The sequence below is a fragment of the Dermacentor albipictus genome, chromosome 2 (genome assembly GCF_038994185.2).
Source record: "Dermacentor albipictus isolate Rhodes 1998 colony chromosome 2, USDA_Dalb.pri_finalv2, whole genome shotgun sequence".
NCBI lineage: Eukaryota > Metazoa > Arthropoda > Arachnida > Ixodida > Ixodidae > Dermacentor > Dermacentor albipictus.
This window is the reverse complement of record NC_091822.1, coordinates 46,380,303-46,400,081: the sequence shown is the minus strand read 5'-3', so window position 1 is coordinate 46,400,081 and position 19,779 is coordinate 46,380,303. Positions and strand designations below refer to the sequence as shown.

The 19,779-nt window shown below is 43.9% G+C and overlaps 2 protein-coding genes across 2 annotated transcripts in view; both read right to left on the bottom strand.

The window, feature by feature from the left end:
- The window catches only part of LOC135917371 (uncharacterized), a 208,983-nt gene that overhangs the window by 82,860 nt on the left and 106,344 nt on the right, over positions 1–19,779 (bottom strand). The window lies entirely within an intron of this gene.
- Positions 2,029–3,438, bottom strand: LOC135917386 (beta-1,3-galactosyltransferase 5-like). The gene has a single exon (XM_065450960.2). It carries the CDS (start codon positions 3,379–3,381, stop codon positions 2,329–2,331), a length of 1,053 nt encoding a protein of 350 aa, XP_065307032.1. The 5' UTR covers positions 3,382–3,438; the 3' UTR covers positions 2,029–2,328.

Genomic DNA, 19,779 nt, shown 5'->3' with positions numbered 1-19,779 from the left:
ACAGATTGACAACTGTATATGATGAATAGAGGAATGTTCTGTGCGTATATTTTGCTGCTGTAACATGTCTTTGCTTAAACTATTGCTCGTGCAGGAACAAAAATTAGAAACTAGACGAGCTATGGAGGAAAAGGGAGAGGAAATTGAAGGGAGGAGGGATGATAATTGTGCTCTTGTATTATGCCTTGTTGAAGGCAAATAAACAGAGGTCCGCATAAAAGCATCGGTGCTTTCGCGGACTACAGGTTACTCATTGTAGCACGTACAAGAAATTTATTTTGCTATTGTACTTTTTATTTTTCTCTCTTCCTATTGTTTCCTCTGTTCTTAGAGCACAAGACTGTGCGATTTGGGCCAGAGCACTGCCCAGTCCCGCTCAAAAGCATCATTGCTTTGGTGGGCTGACAAAATATTTGACTGTATATTTTATGTTCGAATAAAGAACAAGGATTGCGTATAATAAACATTTTGCGTGACAGTATAACGTTATCCAGCACTTTGGACCTGCATGTTACATCACTTTGCCAATTTTTCTTTCCTCATTATCTGTTTTACCGGCATTCTTAACCCGCTGCTCGCCGCCGCGATTTTTGAGCAGCCACCGCAAGCAAAGTTAGGGGAAGCGGACCAATCGCAGACGCCGGCACCACCCTCCTCATCCGGTTATGTATGTTAACAGTGCTGGCTCGGCCCACCCGAAAGCCTCTCCACTTGAGCGTGCTGCTCGCCTCTTTTCAGCTAATCAGAAAAAAAAAACCGCTTAATGTAGCCAACTTTATTCGTTCTGAAAGCAAACAAAAGTGACCACTTCTAAAGGAGCCGGGCGTTTTATTAGGCTGTTCAGACAATACTGCGGGTCAACGCCTGATTGGTGCGTTGGCGGTTGCGTAAATTCGACGTCATGAGACAGAAATAAAACAGAGTGAAATATATATATGGTATAGGTCCCCTGATTATCTTCTTGTGTAGCACTAAAGAGAACAACGCTGCATTTTCAGAAGACAATGTAGTTTTAAAGCTGTTACGCACCTCAGGAAATTTAGAGAAGACGGAAATTCGTATTGTATCCTCCAAAATAACGCGGATAGATGCCGCCAAGTTGAAGAGTTTGACTGCAGACTGCTATTTCCCGCTCAGTTAGGCAGTTTGCCCAATGAGCCAAATGAGTGAATTTGCTGGAACCTACGTTATAATGATACGGAAGTAAAACAACGCTCTATGAAAAGTTCTATAGCGTTGTGTTCATTTCTGGTATTTCTACGTAATAGTAGCCGGCACATAACGGTTATTTCAGCGAACACTCAAATTTTCCTAAAGGTTGACTGTGGCAGATAGCCAATACTATTTCATGAGCTGATCTACTCGAAGAGGTGGACAAAACTTACACAAAAAGCTGGGCTGCTTAACTCAATAATTAACAAAAAATCACTAAGTATGTTCACCTAATTACCTTATGACCCATATTTATATTTAGAAATGCTAGCCGTAGAGTTTCCAGGGTGCATATGCTTGGAAAGAATCCTAAGGATGGCACCAGTTTAGGGATATTAATTCCTGCACTTTTTGGGAAAATGCATGACCGTTTAGGTTACTTTTGAGAATGAATGCGTAAAACGGTGTCTTCTCAAAAGAAGCAACTGGAGTGCCACTGGATTTGTCCGCAATGTTCGGTATTCAATATCTCTAAATTGGTATCAACCTGAGAATTCGTTCCAAGTATACCCGCCTTGAGAGCTTCACGGCTAGAATTTTCAAATTGCAAAATGGGCCATAAGGTAATTAGACAATAACCTATTTGGCAAATTTTAATTAGCTTTTAGGCATTTCATTTTTTTCTGCAAGTAGGGTCTACCACTATTTGCCGCAGGCATGCATTAAATTTTTGAAAGTGTTTGCTTAGGCACCCTGCACATATCTTTTGCTGTTTCTTTGGGATGGTTATTAGAGCGGACATTTTGCTCTACATTTTTCCTGCCTTATAATTCTCTGTATTGTTCACCACTGGCGCATCGTTCGGTTAAGCCGTTATGGCCGCATTAAGGTAACGCAGGCTTGATCTTCATTTATATTTTTGAGGCTCCCGCAAGCCATAAGCTGCAAGGAAAAGTCGCGTACTTAAAATGTCACACCAAGGGGGAAAATATTCAACCTAATAAGTATAAATTAGGCATCAAAACACTGCTCGCCATCCTTCATAGCATATAATTTGCTGTAATGGGGCGCTGTGAAAGGTTGCAAAGCCAAAACGAAACTCTACAGGTACTTTGCTCAAGTTCTTTATAAATGCACTTCATGATCACATGCACAAAATGCAGTCTGCTTACATTTTTAGCCAACGCTACGATAATATACAACAACATTTGTGTTAAAATTATGGTTCACTGTCTGATTGTATTGCATGAAACGGTTCCACATTTGCTCCATATCGGTTCTGATACTAGTGGACCAACCTGTGTGAACAAAGACAGTTGCGTCTTTTACAGTAGGCTTACTTTTACCCTCACCCAGTAGTATACTCTCAGACATGTCTACAAGAGTGATGTTAGCATGTTCGCCCACGACGCCGGTGACATACACGTCATCTACCCAAAAGAAAGGAACATGTCTTGAAGCATGGTATATCGCGAATAATACAGTTGGTTGCATAATGAACGCCGCACCAGCGCAATACGGCGGGTAGACTTTCTGTGGAAAATCCTTCTCGCTAACGTACCACTTAGATTTTTGTGTCCTGAAGGGCATAGCACCTCTCACAACCTTACAATGAAATCCGGTCAGCGCCATCACGCCGCTCTTCAGGTACGACAGCAAGGCGAACACGTTCACTAAGACGTCGTCATCCAGTTTCACGATCGTCACTGCAGAGTCGAGACGGCAGTTGTCGGAGACCCACTTCGCCCCAAGGAGGAACTTGTGTGTTAGGTTCTTGTAGGTGTCCGTGAAGTTCAGCACCACAACGTCTCCCTCATGAATCGCTTCGTCTAACACTGCCTCATGCTCGTCCCGCTGAGATGTCTCTCCCACAAAGAAAACGATGGCTGAATTCATAACCGACGCAATTTTTGGATCAGCTATAGTCTTGCGAAGCCAGCGACGTTTCTCGGTGTTCTTGGGTGCCGTGTGCACAAAATACAGTATCCTGAGGCTCGCTTTACGACATGCGTGCTTGACCTTCCATTCGGATTTGTTCCCTTGTACCAATTCTTCTGTGAATACATTAGTGCTTGAATCTTCTTTAGTACTCGGCTTCTCGCCCTTGACAGTACGGCGTACGATGCTATAGAAAAGACCGGCCAAGAGGACGACATTACACAACGCAATGCAGGTAACGATGTCTTTTTTTCCACAGATCTTGATTGCTTTTCTTGACCACGGAAACATGTTGAAACTTCTGGCACGTTCTTTTTCTGCATGCGTAGTAAATGTGCTTAAGCTAGTCATAATACCGTAGAAAATAACTTGTAATCACTCTAAAAAGAGTGAGACTTCCGGTGGCTACTACAAACTAAAGCTGCATGCCCGTTGAATATGTTCTCCTATATCCGAGATGTGAGAAGTTGACTGCGGCAGCGTGCATTGTGAATGTTACTCTCAGGCGGCTGACAATGGTCATGACATTTTAATGACAAATAGGGTACCAGTTTGTATGGGAAAAAATTACAAACAAGGCTCACTTCTTCTTGACATTTTATGCCTGAACTTTTCGTTTTCCGTTACCGGTCAAACACAATGAACACGTTGTGTGCTAAGGGTTGATGCTAAATGCAGCGGAACGTTTGACTGCGTGGAAGGTATATGCAAGACCCACGAATTACAGCTTAGTTGCGAATGACTATCATGGTTTTCCTGTACAGCTCGGATGGCTACGGACGGCACTCCACCATGTCGATATTGTTGTGTTCTGCGGTGTTACAGCAGGCATCACGGCAATACACGTGCTATGAACCACGTGAACTTAGCGCAACATTCATTCAAACTTCAGCGACATGTGAAAGAGAACAGGTGCCCTCGCAGTTTTGCCTAGTTGTGTATCCCACTTGCAAGATTAAAAACCGGTTTCATTGTCTACCAAGACCCCTGTGCTTTCTTTTCACTTCACATTGTTACGCTACATAGCCGTTGATTACATGAGGCTTACTGCTTAAATCACTGCCTAAATTTTATCATATCATTGAGCCCACAAACGATAAAAATCATAAGCTACGCCATAAATACATATATATAACCACATTGAGCTAAAATTATTTAGGCAATACAAGTACACGTGCAGGCAAGAACGTGGAACGTAAGGCACAGCTTCATTGTAAAAAGTGCACAGCTGCACTATCCATAAGCGTAGAAGAGCAAAAAATATTTAAGCAATACAAGTACACGTGCAGGCAAGAACGTTGAACGTAGGGTACAGCTTCATTTAAACAAGGGAACAGCTGCACTATCCATAAGCCAAGAGGTCTACATGATGGCGGCAATATGGTAGGGCAGATTCTTCCTCTCTATAGTAGCGTGGTGAAAGGCTGAGGCTCTGCGTGCGTACAGATTTCGTTTCAAAGAAAAAAAAAGTCTTGGAAGCTCATTTATGCGATGCGTGAACTCCCCTAGATGTAGCCTAAAAATTTGAAGCCAGCTAATGTAAACTAGTAGCTGTAATGAGGAATCAGACAATGTAGCAAAGTTTCTTAAGACACGAGTGGCAAGTATCGTATTGCACACAGTTAGTTCGCTGGTATCTTGAATGTGTATATGAAACATTATCACCTTAATATATTTCGTCTGCGTCGTCACAAAATTTCCAAATATCTTTGCGCAGCCCTGGCGGACACGTATTGTACATGAAAGCATGAATGCTAGTATCAATAGAATGTGTGACCAAGAATGGGAAAACTGGATCAAACACTAAGCTATAGCAAAAGCCGAAACTTGCTTTTTATGAAATAAGTTAGGCACCATGCTCGTAGGCAACGTTATACTCAAATGAGTACTGAATGTGAGCGGCCTGCATTCACATCATTCTTCGTAGAGCGGGCACTTTGTCTTTCTGCGTGTGAAACGGTTCACGTATAACTTTTCAGCCTGAAAACTACACTAGGACGGAAGGGAGACCACAGCACACCATCACTGACTATGCACATAACATTTATATTAAGGTGATTGTTTAAGGGAAGGGAGACCACACGGCACAATCACTGACTATGCACAGAACACATATTAAAAGGGTTATTCAAGAAACAACTGGGAGGCTCTTTCGGTATGAACAGCTGCTTCTATAAATGGCTAAGAATGCAGCTAGCTCCCACATTTGCTATTTCTTACGCATCCTATCACATCTTTACTTGCTTATCATCTTATCTCCTTCTTATGCAGCATTCGGATCCGTGCTATCTTATTGATTATGTAATGTTGAAAAGGAATTCTAATGTTCACGACCTGGTAACAAAGTTCATAGAACAACTTTCTTGAATTCTGCAGGTGTTCAGTTGTATTCAAAAACACAGCCGCTTTCAGAACAGTTTGCGACTTTGCTGCATACCAAAGGGACCCTGTATGATCCAGGTATGATTCAGGTTTACATTTATGAAAGAGGCACATCATTTACTTGCCGTTGCAGATTGCGAACATTGTGAATTTGCAGAGATTGCTACTACCACTTTAGTACTACCAAGTTCATTTCCTTTCACACATTTACTCGTTTGCGTTCTGCGCTGGCCCTGTCATTGCCGACAATGAGTAAGCCCGGTCGAACTCCTCATGTTCGCTTGGACTTAGAAGGCAATATAGCCCATAAAATTGTCGCTGACTGCTGCAGTGCGGCAATCACGAGGGGAAGTATCTACATAGCGAAGCACATTGGCTAATGACAAAGCTGTTAACTAAATTATAGGCAATAAAAGTTTATTCTTTCCAATATGTTTACTTTCGTCCGATGCAATGCGCAATGTGGTGCGATGGGTGTTTAGTTACCAAAAATGTCACAATTTTGAATTCTTGCAGTGTTTATAATTATGGCGCTACCTAATTAGCCAACGTTAAACTGCAATACCTAATTTTGTGCGGAAGTCGTGTGAAATATCCAGGGCGAACGCGATGTATGCTTGTCTTCCTTCTTTCGCTCCCTTATTCCCCTCCCCACGTTAGCGTTGCAAAGTGGACTCAGTCTGGTTAACCTCCCTGCCCTTTCGCTCTTCCCTTCTTTCTCTCTCTCTTGTCAATGGAAGAATGGTGCAGAGAAGTGTATGGCGGAGATACACGTCATCGTTGTAATTATCATCTTCATGCTAATTTAGTTCCACTGGAGCGCGACGGGAGATCATGTACGACAGACATGCGCTTCTTTTCTGTTCTTTTAGTACGCGTCTTTGTAGCGCTGTTTTTCTTCAAGTATGTTGCACCAGCTCGCCCACATCAAGCTTCTGATGTTACACTTATTCTATTGCAGTTTTCTCTCCTTACACAGCAGTGGCACACACTCAGTGCGGAGGTTTGACCATGAATGGCCCCGTATCAAGTGGCACACACCCGGTCCGGTAAAAAAAAAATTCGGTAAATGAAAACAGTTCAGGATGCTGCGCTATTCTGTTCGCAGTTTTCTGTGTGCAGCGATGCCTGGGAGCCAACATTATGCATACAAATGCTGTGTAATATTTTGCTGTGTAATTGGGCAGAACAGAGGTCAATTTATTGGCACTGGTTTGACTTTCCTATAAAGGGATGATATCGGCATGTTCTTGGAATTTTCATCCATCAAGTAAACATCCCATGAGTTGGTCGATCCATGGCTGAAACGGTGAAAAAATTGCATTTTTCAACGTTGACTATCTTCTATATAGTTTATTTCGTTTTATTTTTAAAAAAAATAAATTATGGGGTTTTACGTGCCAAAACCACTTTCTGATTATGAGGCACGCCGTAGTGGAGGACTCCGGAAATTTCGACCACCTGGGGTTCTTTAACGTGCACCTAAAGCTAAGTACACGGGTGTTTTCGCATTTCGCCCCCATCGAAATGCGGCCGCCGTGGCCGGGATTCGATCCCGCGACCTCGTGCTCAGCAGCCTAACACCATAGCCACTGAGCAACTGCGGCGGGTATTTCGTTTTATATGTTTCACTCTTAAACATCAAATTGCATTATACAAGAGGTGAGTGTAAGCACGCCTGAGCACCAGTTAATTGCACAAAAATACAAGAACTAAGTTGCAATCACTATGACAATTAAAAAAAGAATGTTGGAATTACACTTCAAAATTAAAGGTAAACACAATGCATAATGGTGAACATCAGCGGCGAAAAGTTAACGTCGTATTAAAAGGACGTAATAAAATAAGTGTAAACACATCATCAAGGTATAAATAAAATGCTCAGAAACGTCCCATATGGGTTTGTTTTCAAAGCATGTGTGGCGCATCTCGTCATTACAAGTGGACGTATCACGTTATGTGAGGTGAGTAGATGCCGCCCCACGGAGTCTTTCGTGCTCGCTGCTGTTGAGAATCAGGGGAGCGTTTAGGCTAGGGATCCTTCGTGCCATATAGATAGGTACGACCGGGAGTTGGAGCGAAAAGAAAACTTATTTACAGAATAAAACAAGTAGTCAGATTCCAGTCAGAGCGCTCTCAGTCCCACTCGAGCCGTTTAAGCAGTTCTTCCCTAGCTCCCCACACTAGGCAATTCGATGACATTGTTGCGGTCAATCAGAGTTTATTTATTTATTTATTATTTGATATAGTCAGTGCCGAAGCATTACAGAGGGGAGTGGGAAACAAGAAATACAAAGAAAGGAATAATAAAAGCAGCATGTTAACCCTAACTAATCAATCCATGGTTAACGTGGTTATTATAAAAGAACCAGGTAAAAAACTTGGATTTATCATACAAGTTCGCTATAACGAAATAAAAAATGAAACATAACTAAATAAAAGAACAATAAGCACCGTTCACATTAACATAGCAGGTACAAAAATGAGCTTTATTTCTGCAATACTAGCTATGGCGTTTTTAAGGAGTTCATGATTTAGCATAGTAGCAACATTTTTGGGAAAGTGATTCCACCCGTCAGACGTGCATGGGACAAATGAAAGTGAGAAGAAATTAGTTCTGGAAGAAGGTAATCCGACCTTGTTAACATGGTCTAACCTTCGAGATACTCATTGCCATGACTGAAGCAGTTGCTCGTGCAATTGTCCATTTGCAGAAGTCAGAGTGCCACCAAGCGCGAAAAACGGCACGATTCTGCATCGCCGCTTGGTTGGAAAACATCCGGGCTCCAGCCATGGTTAGGTACGGTGGCACCGAATAGCGACGTTCTGTTCTCGGAGCTTCTGTCACGTTTTGTGAAAGGGTTGACGCTCTTTGGTAGTTGCGTATGACCTGCCTTAAATATGATTGAAGAGAATTTCATTCCTTTGCCTTTTTTGCAAACGGGATATACCACTAACTTTTCCTTATACCGGATAACGAGCGGCAATGCGTAGCGTTATCTGCACGCCAACATTTCGTCCGTTGGTCAGGCACACTGCGGATGGGCCTTAAAAGAAGAAGGTTACGTTAACAACATAAAACTTAACGTAAACACCACGGACTCTCTACTTGGCCTCATACGAGCTACGTTAACGCCATCCATGAAGTAGGGCATCTACGTGGTCACGGCGTGGTTCACGAAAGCCACTGGCGACATTGCCGGATCGCAATGTGAAATGTGTGGCCGGGTGCGTACTTTCTGCCTCGCGAATTCCCCGAACTCTTAGTTATTGTATGGAAACGTAGATGTATTCGTGCTAGCCTGCAAATTTTGTATTCGTCTCGTGCTGTTTCGCCACATTGCTGCGCTGCATGCTTGTAGTTTACGAAACGGTATCCCGAATTTCGCATGCGCGATATGTACGCGGCAGGTTATTCAGGGTGTTTTTCGCGAGCGCTTAGGTCTGAAAGCATAGGCCAACCCATTTTATACGTTATATTAGCTTAAACATGGGCAGCGTGTGCGTTCGCTGGCCAGTGCACACCAGCTCACTCGCGAATACTCATATCGAGGCAGATAGCTGGGCGAGTTGGTGCGAAGTCATGGTGGAAGAGAGCGCAACTTAACTGACACGCACAGAAGAAAAAAAGACGAGCGCAGACTCACAAATGAAAATTTATTGGAAACGAATGACGAAATGTACATAAATGTACATAGACTGGCCAGCCGTCTGTTGTCGTTTTTCACATTGCATTCAATCGTGCTCGCATATGCTCAGATTGAAACAGTGACGAGTGCTTAAATCTGACCTCAGAAATGAGAGCGCATTGACGACTGCGAAGAAAAACTGCATTCTTCATAGCTTGTAGCCTCAGCGATACCTGCCAGCACGTCTATGACCTTCTGCTCAGCGTTGCTGAACTGGCAGGAGATAAGGGAGGGAAGTCGCCTGCATGAACCTACCGTGCAAGTGGATTGTTCTCGCAGAAAGTATGGCAGAGATGTACCAAATTGGCACCTATTTAAATTACTGTAGTATTTTGGCGTCTCAAACATGCATTTTTTAAGCTGTGCTCCATATTCACATCTACTGGATATTTACAAAGCAGTTCGTATGTGTAGGAAGAAGGAAACAAGAGGTGAAAGTAAGAGTGGACGTAAACAGGTTAAGTGTCCGTGTGGCTACTCTGCACTTCATGTGTAAGGTGTGGTTAAGCAAACTCAGGACCATACATCCTTTTACTGTACACAAAATAATTTTTTTTCAAATGCTTAGTGTACATAGAGTTTTACAGGTTGACCCCTCCAAAGCTAATTCTAATCCAGCACCGACAACTGTTGCGGGAAATAAGCAGGGGAACTTGTTCTCTAAAAGCTCTTAAGAAGCAACATAAACACGTGGTGGTGAGTATAGTCCAGATAGAACGGCAACAAAGAAATGTTATTACACGTACACACTAACGAACTTGGAGCAGAACGCGAGTGGTGTAGCCATCCTTCTTGTTCGGCCTTTTCTGCATGCAGAATCACGAGGTACACAATCACATTAAATCAGTAGTCATGCTGCAATACTTTAGTTCTTCCTTTATATTTTCACAGGGTTAAAATGTCAGCGCTGTATACAAATAATGACCCGTTTTCTTTCAGTTTATGCAGTGCAGGCCACAGATTACATCTGACCTCACCTTGCCTCCATTTTTCAAAGATCTTAAGTGACCTTATCGGATTTAGCATTGCTTCCTATAATGGATGCCTCATTGGTGATTACATATTTCATGATTAGTATTGTGGAGGTTCTAAGACTGTCAGTAATTTTGAAAGTGTAATAGCCGCTACTTTCTGCCTAGAGAAAGGTCAGAGGAAAGTAGCTGAAGTATCCCCAGCATGCCAACTGTATCACTATATTCACTGTTGAGCTAGGTTCGGTGTAACTGCAACAGAATGTCATGTGGACCTTCCCATGTTCAGTGTATTAGGCTAGAAAAAAAGTTGAAGTATGTGGCACTAATAAGCCACGATTGTTTACTGTATTGCAGCCGCGAAGCCTGCGCAAAGGTTGCCTTTGGGGCAAGTCTCTTTCCGGAAGTACAGAATAAACAAACCACTGCATAAAAAAAGAAGGCGGCAATGCAATCCATGTGGTTACCTGCCGCCTCCTACCGAAAATCAAGTGCAGCGTTTCGAGGAAAGACTCTCGGAATGCTACCCCAGCATCCAAGCGGCACGCTACATGGAGTGACCGGCACAACAGCGTGTACCTGATCCATCTTCACCGTTAATTGGGGATGAAGAATTGTGGAGCAACAGAGGGCGAGCTAGTAAGTGCACGCATGTCATCTTCAAAGCCCATAGACAAGGATGAGCGCGAAAAAATACGTTCAAGTACGATAGGTAAAGCAGACAATACGAACGCGCCTGTTTCCCGAGTTGGCCGGCTCACAGCGCCCTCTTTTAGGTGTCTGTGCCATTGCGTCAAGCCAAAAAGTTTGCTGAAGGCCCTGCTCTATCCAAGCGATAGGGCAGCGTCTGCTGAAGCAATGATATATGAAAGAGTACACGAGAAGGATGCCGTTGAGGCATATGCGTTCCTCCTCAGGAGCCTAGACAGGCAGGTCACACTGAAGGGAACAGGCCTGCATGTACACAGTGACCACGCGCTCCTGACTACATGACCAGACATAGTTGTCACAGTGGAAGCACAGGAAAGCGTTCTGGAAGTGAAGTGCCCGTTTTCTAAACAGGGACATACTATGGGGGAAGCCTGCAATGACAGAAAATTGTGCTGTAGGCTAGATGATGTTGACGCTGTGTTGAAAACAGACCATTAATATTAGTTTCAAATACAAGGACAGCTGGCCATCACAGGTCACAATTGGTGGGACTTTGTTGTCTAGTTTGAACCCAACAAGATCCACCTTCAGCGCCTACACAACAACAATGTGTTGTTGTGTGAAGTGTAATGAAGTGTTGTGTAATGTGAAGCCTACTTCACATTATGAGGCATGCCCTCATATCAGAGATCCTCACAAGGCGCGTGAGGCAGCTGAACAGGCTCTACACAAAGTGACAGTATCTATCTTACAAAAAGCTGCTGAACGGGTTTTCTGTTCCCGACACCAGCTTCGATGAGATGACAAAGAAGCTCACTTAGAAGCGACCACGACGGCGACCCTTCGTGGAAGTGGGGACCAGCGCGAAGGCCCCTCTCCCGTCGCTGGCAAGATAACCATCGCGGAGAGCAAAAAACCAAATCGACGTCTTTCGTGGAAGGAGTACCAACCCACTTTCCAAACTGCCTCGTCATTACTTAGAAGGTTGGATATCAGAGGCGGAGTTCTTTGAACAATACAACCCCTCTGATTGGCTGTACCAAGATCACCAGATTCCCTATTCAAGTCACCTAGGGAAAACTACTGCTTTATAAGCGGGCACATTTGGTGCAATGCGTGTGTCGTGATGTGTTCCGATTTATTTCGACACATGTAGTGAGTCGGACAGGGCTACAACATGGACTGGGCTTCCATAGCTACTGCAGATATTGCAGAATAAACGCTTTTTCTCTTACTCCTACTCCCGTACTTACTCATCACTGTGGCTGGAAGGAACCTAGGCTTCAATACTACCCCGAGCCGCAACACTTGACACCACCATTTACAGTGAAGAATGATGCATATGACAATTTATTTTACCCTTAAAGATCTCGGTGGGGGTATTACATCACCTGGGAACATGATCGAAGAAGAGCACTATCTCACTAAGTTATACAGTAGCAAGAATGCATAAAAGTAATTCAAAAGTAGCTCTACAAAGAGTTAAAATCTGTATCAAGAGATATTTCATTATTGAAGCAAACACGAATGCGGTAACAACAGCTTCAATTATGAAAAGAAATAGAAGTACAGCAGTTCATGCGAACAAAAAGCAAACAAAAATCATACTTGTAAACAAAAAATATATAGATGGCGACACTCCTTTCCCAACGTGTGTGCTGAAACTATCGAACTATTAAAGGATTACATTGAGTGACAATTGTTTCTTCTAGTATATTCTATTCTGCTATAGTATTGGACAAACATTATGTAGCAAAGGCATCCCACTAGCCTGGAGACCATGCTACCAAGTATTAATGCAAGGTATGCTAACAAAGCTCTAAAAACGAGTGTAGAGAGCTACCTAAAGTAAAATGCAGAACTTATGCTATTAGAATCCACGAACACAGGCAGTAATAAAAACAGAATGACGAATGGTCATAGTGAGCAAGCAAGACATTTTTTACATTCTCAAGCAATATTGCGTTTCTTAAAGCCTACAATAATAAGCACCCGGAGCAAACAGTGTTCACGATCGACAACCTTGTATGTACACGCTTGTGGGAAACACAGAATAGCATTCTCAAGCCCTGGCATCAACAGAACCGTAAGTGCACCCTCAAACGCCACAACGCAGCCATCACTACAGCTGCCGCGAAATATGGCAACTATCTCGCCTACCAGAACTGGGGCCCTGTAGCGTAAAACTATTGCAATATGTTTTTATTCCAGTATCATTTATTTATTTTTATTTTATTTACATATACTGCCATCTTGCATAGCAAGATATTGCAGGAGTGAGTGCATACATATGTCAATCAGTTGAAGAATACATTTGAGTGGCAAAAAGAAAACAAACAATTGAAAAAAAACAATATCAGGAATAGCTAGTTGATTAATGAACATGATTAGGTAATAGGTTGGCAAATACATCACTTGGTAACTCGCGCAAGGACCCCTCAAGGCCATTCCAAATCACAATTGTATGCGGAAAAAAGGAAAACCTAAAACAATCAATCGTTGCATTCAAAGCAACAATGTTAAGATGATGACTTCTTCTGGCGGGCCTAGAAGAAGGGTTAGTGAAAACAATAGGTACATTGACATAAGTTTTCCCATGAGCAATTTTATGTAGCAGAACAACACGGTCACAAGTACGTCTATGGGCCAGTGGCTTTAGTAGTAGCTTGCTCGCATGTGATGTCGGTTAGAAATGGCGGTCATAACGATTATATATAAGCCTTATGGCCTTTTTCTGAATAGACTCAAGCATGTCTATGTCTTTGGAATGATGTGGCGACCACACTACCGACGCGTATTCAAGCAGAGGCCTTATTAGTGATCTGTATGCCGTTAATTTACATTCTTTAGTTGCATCTCGTAAGGTTCTTTTAAGAAAACCCAGTTTTCTCAACGCCTTGTTGGTTATACAGTTAATGTGAGCATGCCATTTTAGATCAGGGGAGAAAGTAACACCAAGGTATTTAAACGTGTGGACGCTTGCAAGCTTGTGCGCTTCATTAAAATATGTAAATTGTAATGGCTGTTTTTTATTCGAAAAAGTAATTGATACGGTTTTCTTAAAATTAGGTGACATTTGCCATGTCCTGCTCCATTCGCGAAAACGGGTGAAGACTTCATTCAGCTCTAACTGATCATGATTACTATTATACTAGAATAAAGGACGCAGTCATCAGCATATAGTCTTATTTTGACAGAAGTGCCCGCGGTTACTTCAACGACATCATTTACATAGACTACAAACAGCAAAGGACCCAAGACAGACCCCTGCGGTACACCGGATGTAACATTGACACGAGATGAGTGAACATTGTTAAATGCAACAAACTGGGTTCTTGCACTTAGGTAGTTCTGTATCCAACCTAGTAATTTATAATCATGAAATATTGCCTTGAGTTTAATGAGAAGCTTTTTATGGCACACTGTGTCAAAAGCTTTACTGTAATCAATAAAAATGGCATCAAGTTGTCCTCTAAGGTTAAGTGTGGATGCAATATCATGGGAGAATTCTAGAAGTTGTGTTATCGTGGAGAATCCGGAACAGAAGCCATGTTGAGCATGCGAAAGAAGATTATGTTCAGATAAGTACTCAATGATATATTTATGAATAATGTGTTCCAATAGTTTACAAGATGTTGATATTAAAGAAATAGGTCTGTAGTTAGATATTTCCTGCTTATTACCGTCTTTGTGAATTGGAACGACTTTAGCACATTTCCAGGGTATTGGAACAGTGGATGATTCTACAGATTTCTAAAAAATTAGGGATAAGTACCGAGAGCTCCATTCAGAATTTCGCCGTAAAAACATATCTGGTATATTATCTGGCCCAGTACTTTTCATAGTATCGATCTTGAGTATAAGATTGTGTACACCAGCTCAAGTGTACACCAGCTGAAGTACACCAGCTGAAGAATGATCTCAACTTTGCGTAACCGCCAACGCAATCATCCGGTGGTGCGCCCAGACGCGAACTACCACTCTGCCCCCCGAAACCGCTCTCACTACGGTTGATTCCAAGCTTCTACACATGTTGGAAGCCAAACAGTCTCTTCTCAAACAGTGGAAGAGGCGATGGTACAACCGAAAACTAAGGCTCACAATTGCCAAATTACACCTCCAGACCCAGAAGTACGCCACACAACTGGCCTGCCAGCAGTTGGGCTAGGTGCGTGAAAGCATGCATGACAACCTCGATAACAACAGCACATGGCAACTCTTGCGACACTTAGACCCTACCACATCGCGAACGCACCACAACCACATCATAAACAAACTGCTTTATGCACACAAAAAGAATCTCAACGGATTCTTCGACGACCTCCGCTATAAACATTTGCCTCCAGCTCAGAAGTATGACATGCCAAAAACTCAGATGAAGCCAACGATCTCTTTTACACCGCTATCAGGGAAGCAGAGGTTCGCCATGCCCTTGCCACCCTGCGCACAATGTCAGCACCAGGCCCCGACCTTATTAACAATAAAATACTCCGCAATCTAGACGACAATTGTGTCAGAGCCATCACGGCGTACTTCAATCACTGCTTTGACACTGGCACCATCCCCAGTTGGTGGAACGACGCCAGGGTAATTTTTATCCCAAAGCCAAACAAACCACTCCACACTTCTAATCTCAGGCCTATATCACTAACCTCTTGTCTCGGTAAAACACTCGAACACATCATCCTCAACCGGCTGAGTAAATACATGGAAGACAACAATCTTTATCCATCAGAAATGGTAGGTTATCGAAATCCCTCTCATGCCAAGATATCATGCTTCAAAGGAAGCATGACATCATGACACCCAATAGCAGTCTAAACACGCAAGCAATCCTCAGACTGGACCTCCACGGAGCCTTCAATAACGTTTCACATTCCGCCATCCTCCGAGAGCTTAATCTCATTGGGGTTGGCGGAAAGACATATGACTACAAATGTACCTTGTTATCCAACCGTACCGCAACGATACACGTAGGCACATAGCAATCCCTTTCGTTCGCTTTAGGTAGCTAAGGCACGCCCCAAGGCTCAGTGCTGTCCCCTTTTTTATTTAATCTTTCTATGATGCCGATGGCGCTAGAATTGCGGTCTATTCCTGATCTCAAGTTTTCTCTCTACGCCGATGACATCACTCTTTGGACGACTGGCGGCTTCGATGGAGAGATTCAAGAACACTCTACAGGCCGCAGCAGACGTCATCGTGGCTCATGCCCGGGCTATGAATCTTAAAAATCCGAGCTTGTGCCATCCCACCGGGGGGCCGGAAAACACATGTCTAGTATATAGGTCATCATAAACCACATCCCCGTTTCTAGAGTGAACAGGCTCCGGGTGCTCGGTTTGCACATTCACAGCAACCGGCTCAACTCATATACCCTACATACACTCCACACCACAGTCGATCACACCCTGCGCCTTCTAGGGCGAGTCTCGAATAAACATGGCGGACTAAAGGAGGCCGAACTTCTCCGCTTGATCCGGGCCTCCGTTATCAGTAAGATTACATTCGCAACACCATATCTGCATTTCCTTAAATCAGAATCAGATAAGATCGACTCTCTATTACGCAAGATCTATAAATTCGCTCTTGGGGTCCCCATACATACCTTCACTGAAAGGCTAATGTTTACTGGAACTTTCAACACACTTACTCAACTCACAGAAGCCCACCTCACATCCCAATATAGCAGACTTTCTAACACCGCAACAGGTCGCGACATTCTACGAAATCTTTTTATCACTCGGGCACATGCATCATCAAAACTAAGTGCACCATTCCCCATCATATATACTAGAACCTCTGCATTCCCCCACTTTATGAAAACATGCACCTTGTGCACCACAAACAGCGCAGGAGGCAGCAAGCAAAGGCTCTCCTAAAACAATTCTCCACCTCAAAAGACGTGCTCTATGTTGATGCCGCCGAATGTGGTAACCGCAATCATTACGCAATATCAGGCATTAACTCTCACGGCCAAGTCGCTGCGGCCGCCTCCATTACTGGCTCTTCCTCGGAGAAGGCGCAGGAAGCGGCCATAGCCCTGGCCCTCACAATACCAAATTCATCAGTTATCGTTAGCGACTCCAAAGCAGCCATACATAACATCGGAGCGGGTAGGGTCTCTAAGCCAGCCCTTTCTCTCCTCTTGGCCCTTCCTTTCCATCAAACTGTGGCATTCATCTGGACTCCCACGCATGCGGGCTTTGCCGGAAACGAGGCGGCTCATGCCAGTGCCCGATGATTTACAGTCCGGGCTCAGGCATCAGATGTGTCGGACCTCGCCATGGAGGAGGCACCGTTTACAGCGCGGGATCGACTTATTACCTACCACGACATCTGCACGCACTACCGATTAGACCGTGTTACCTTTCCCCTATTCATGGGCATATCCCCGCGTAGGTGTGCACTTTTGTGGCGACAGCTGCAGACTCGCACCTTTCCGTCCCCTTACCTACTCCACCGCATTCATCCCGCCATTTACCTTTCTCACTCTGGTAAATTCTGTGCCTCTCCCAAAGTAGACTTAAGCCACATCATGTGGGGGTGCCCTAAGCAGACCCTTCCCCATTTTTCAAGCAATTAATATCTAGTGAGGAGCAGTGGGAGGCTGCTTTGCGCAGCTCCAGTCCCGATCTTCAGTATGCCATCCTGGAGTGGGCTAAGAGTATAAAGGAGGCCTACTTCAAGTAGTTCCTCCCTCCACCTTCTATTCCATTGCCCCCTTCCCTTTAAAGAGGGATAAAGTTTTTCATCATCATCATCATCATTTGGTGGTGTTTTCTGAAAAGACCAATCAAACCCTCTCCTCGTTCATAGGAGGTCACTTTTTTGCTTGAAAAACGAATAACATTGCTTACATTGAGCGGCTTGCATTATCCAATTGACTGACACGAGGCGATCCGCACGCCCAAGTGGAGAGGGATTCGGTGGGGCTGGATGAAGAGGCTGGTGCCGGCGGCTGCGATTGGTCCGCTTTCCATGACTTAGCTTGCGCTGGATGGTCGAAAATCGCGGCGGCATGCAACGGAAGGTTAAGAATGACGCTAAAACATATCCTCAGGAAAGAAGAGCTGGCAGAACGAGGTCGTAAACGTGCCGAAAGTGCTCGAAACCGTTACGCGGCAAGGCAAAATGTTTTATTATACGCAAATAAACCCATGATCTCCGGCAGGCGCGAGTAGCCAGTGCCTGAGCGATTCGTGCCAGCCAACTTTTGTTCCTTTCGGAACGGGGCGGCCTGTGGCAATTCATAACAATATTCAGTTTTGTTCCCATAATAATGTATATTTAACGCATACGCATCAGTTGGACGTGGTGAGTTTTCATGGTTTTGTGATTTGGAGTGACTGGCATGTGACGTTGGCGCAGCCCGAAAACTTTTGACCAATAGCCGTGGAAAAAATGGCGAAAAGGCGTCGAATCATAAATACCTATATTTCTTTAGTTCGGTTGGATCATGCACAATCAGTGTGCACACGTCATATCAGATCAGGAGCTAACACGGTTTTCGTGACGTCGCGTGACAGACATACGAACTGGGGGTGGTCCAAAAACGTTTTTGACCAATCGCGGAGGACGGATTGCAACATTGGAAGATAAACGTTTGGAATAGCTTTAAGTTACAGCGCCCCGGCAAACATGCATGCATGACCCTCAAGGTACATTTTACGGGGCCTCCTAAATTTACAAAACTACTCTGCTCCTCTAGCACCAATTAGCATTTCCTACAGTAACCCTTCATCATGCCAGAACTCATGCATACTATCCAGAATCTCGCAAGAAAGACCACGTCACTGTGGGACCACTCCACCATCGAAATACGAGGCTGAATGAGAAATCTTCACGGCTTTTTGAGAACTCAGAACACCTTCTCTCATTTTGACTCAAAGTAGCACACCTTTCCCCATACTATCAATCGTCACTTACAGCGCACACGTAGACGGAGGACAAAAAAGGGGGACGTAGACAAGCGCTGTCTACGTCGCCCTTTTTTGTCCTCCGTCTACGTATGCGCTGTAAGTGACGATTGATACCATGGAATGCCAATTAGCCCGTACTCAAACCTTGTTTCCCCATACGTGGGCTGCCTATGCCGGTGGATTTCGATGGGCATTCGTATCTTGCTCTATAGGAAATGAACTGCACTTCGTTGCTTGTACGCCGTGGGCGTAAGAAGCTCAAACACAATCTTCAACAACAAATGACTGCAGCTCCATGCCGCTCCACGAAAGTTTCACAGCTGAGAATGAATATGTTGGCTTCGTTTTTACAGTAGTAATTGGTTAAAAAAATAGGGGCGAAATTTTCCGACGCGTACTTAGAAATCATTACAACTTCCTCCAGATAATAATGGACCTCTGCAAGTTCTTCGAAGCTGCCACTCGCCGTCCTGTATCAGTGGTGGTTATAAATTGCAGGAGAAACAACAAACCCTAAACACTTTCTATGCAATATCAAGATGATCGGAAACGATTTACTTCATATTTGGAACGTTTTGATGCATCCTATCGCGCGTTCAACGTGAACTCATGCACATGCCAAGTGACATGCCGCTCAAAAGCCTCAGGCCTCATCTGGGATTCGTGTTGCAAGCGGAATAGAGGTCTGAAAACCACAATTCCTGGTGGCAAATAATGAAATGTAAACCCCTCGCCTAGCATTATTGAGTCTCCTTCATCAATACGATCCAAAAACCCACTGCACTCAAACATTGTCTTATGAGACACCGATCCTTCTCAGAGACGCGACACATACGCAATGTACCCATCCGGCGTACACCCGAAAAACACCTTATAAATATTGTAGTGCTCATAAGTAGAAAATGTTTGCCGCTGTGTACTAAGTGATGAGTGCCGATGTATGCTAAATTCCATTGCATCTAGCGCCAACTTAGTGTTTTCTAAGCCTCGCAAATATTCTGATAGGTAAGGCGCTATCATTTCTCTTGTCGGCGTTTGCATTCTTGCTTCCAACTCAGGCTCAAGTAAATTAAT

Coding starts and splice junctions, on each gene's coding strand:
- LOC135917386 (XM_065450960.2), bottom strand. CDS start 3,381: ATGTTTCCGTGGTCAAGAAAAGCAATCAAGATCTGTGGAAAAAAAGAC.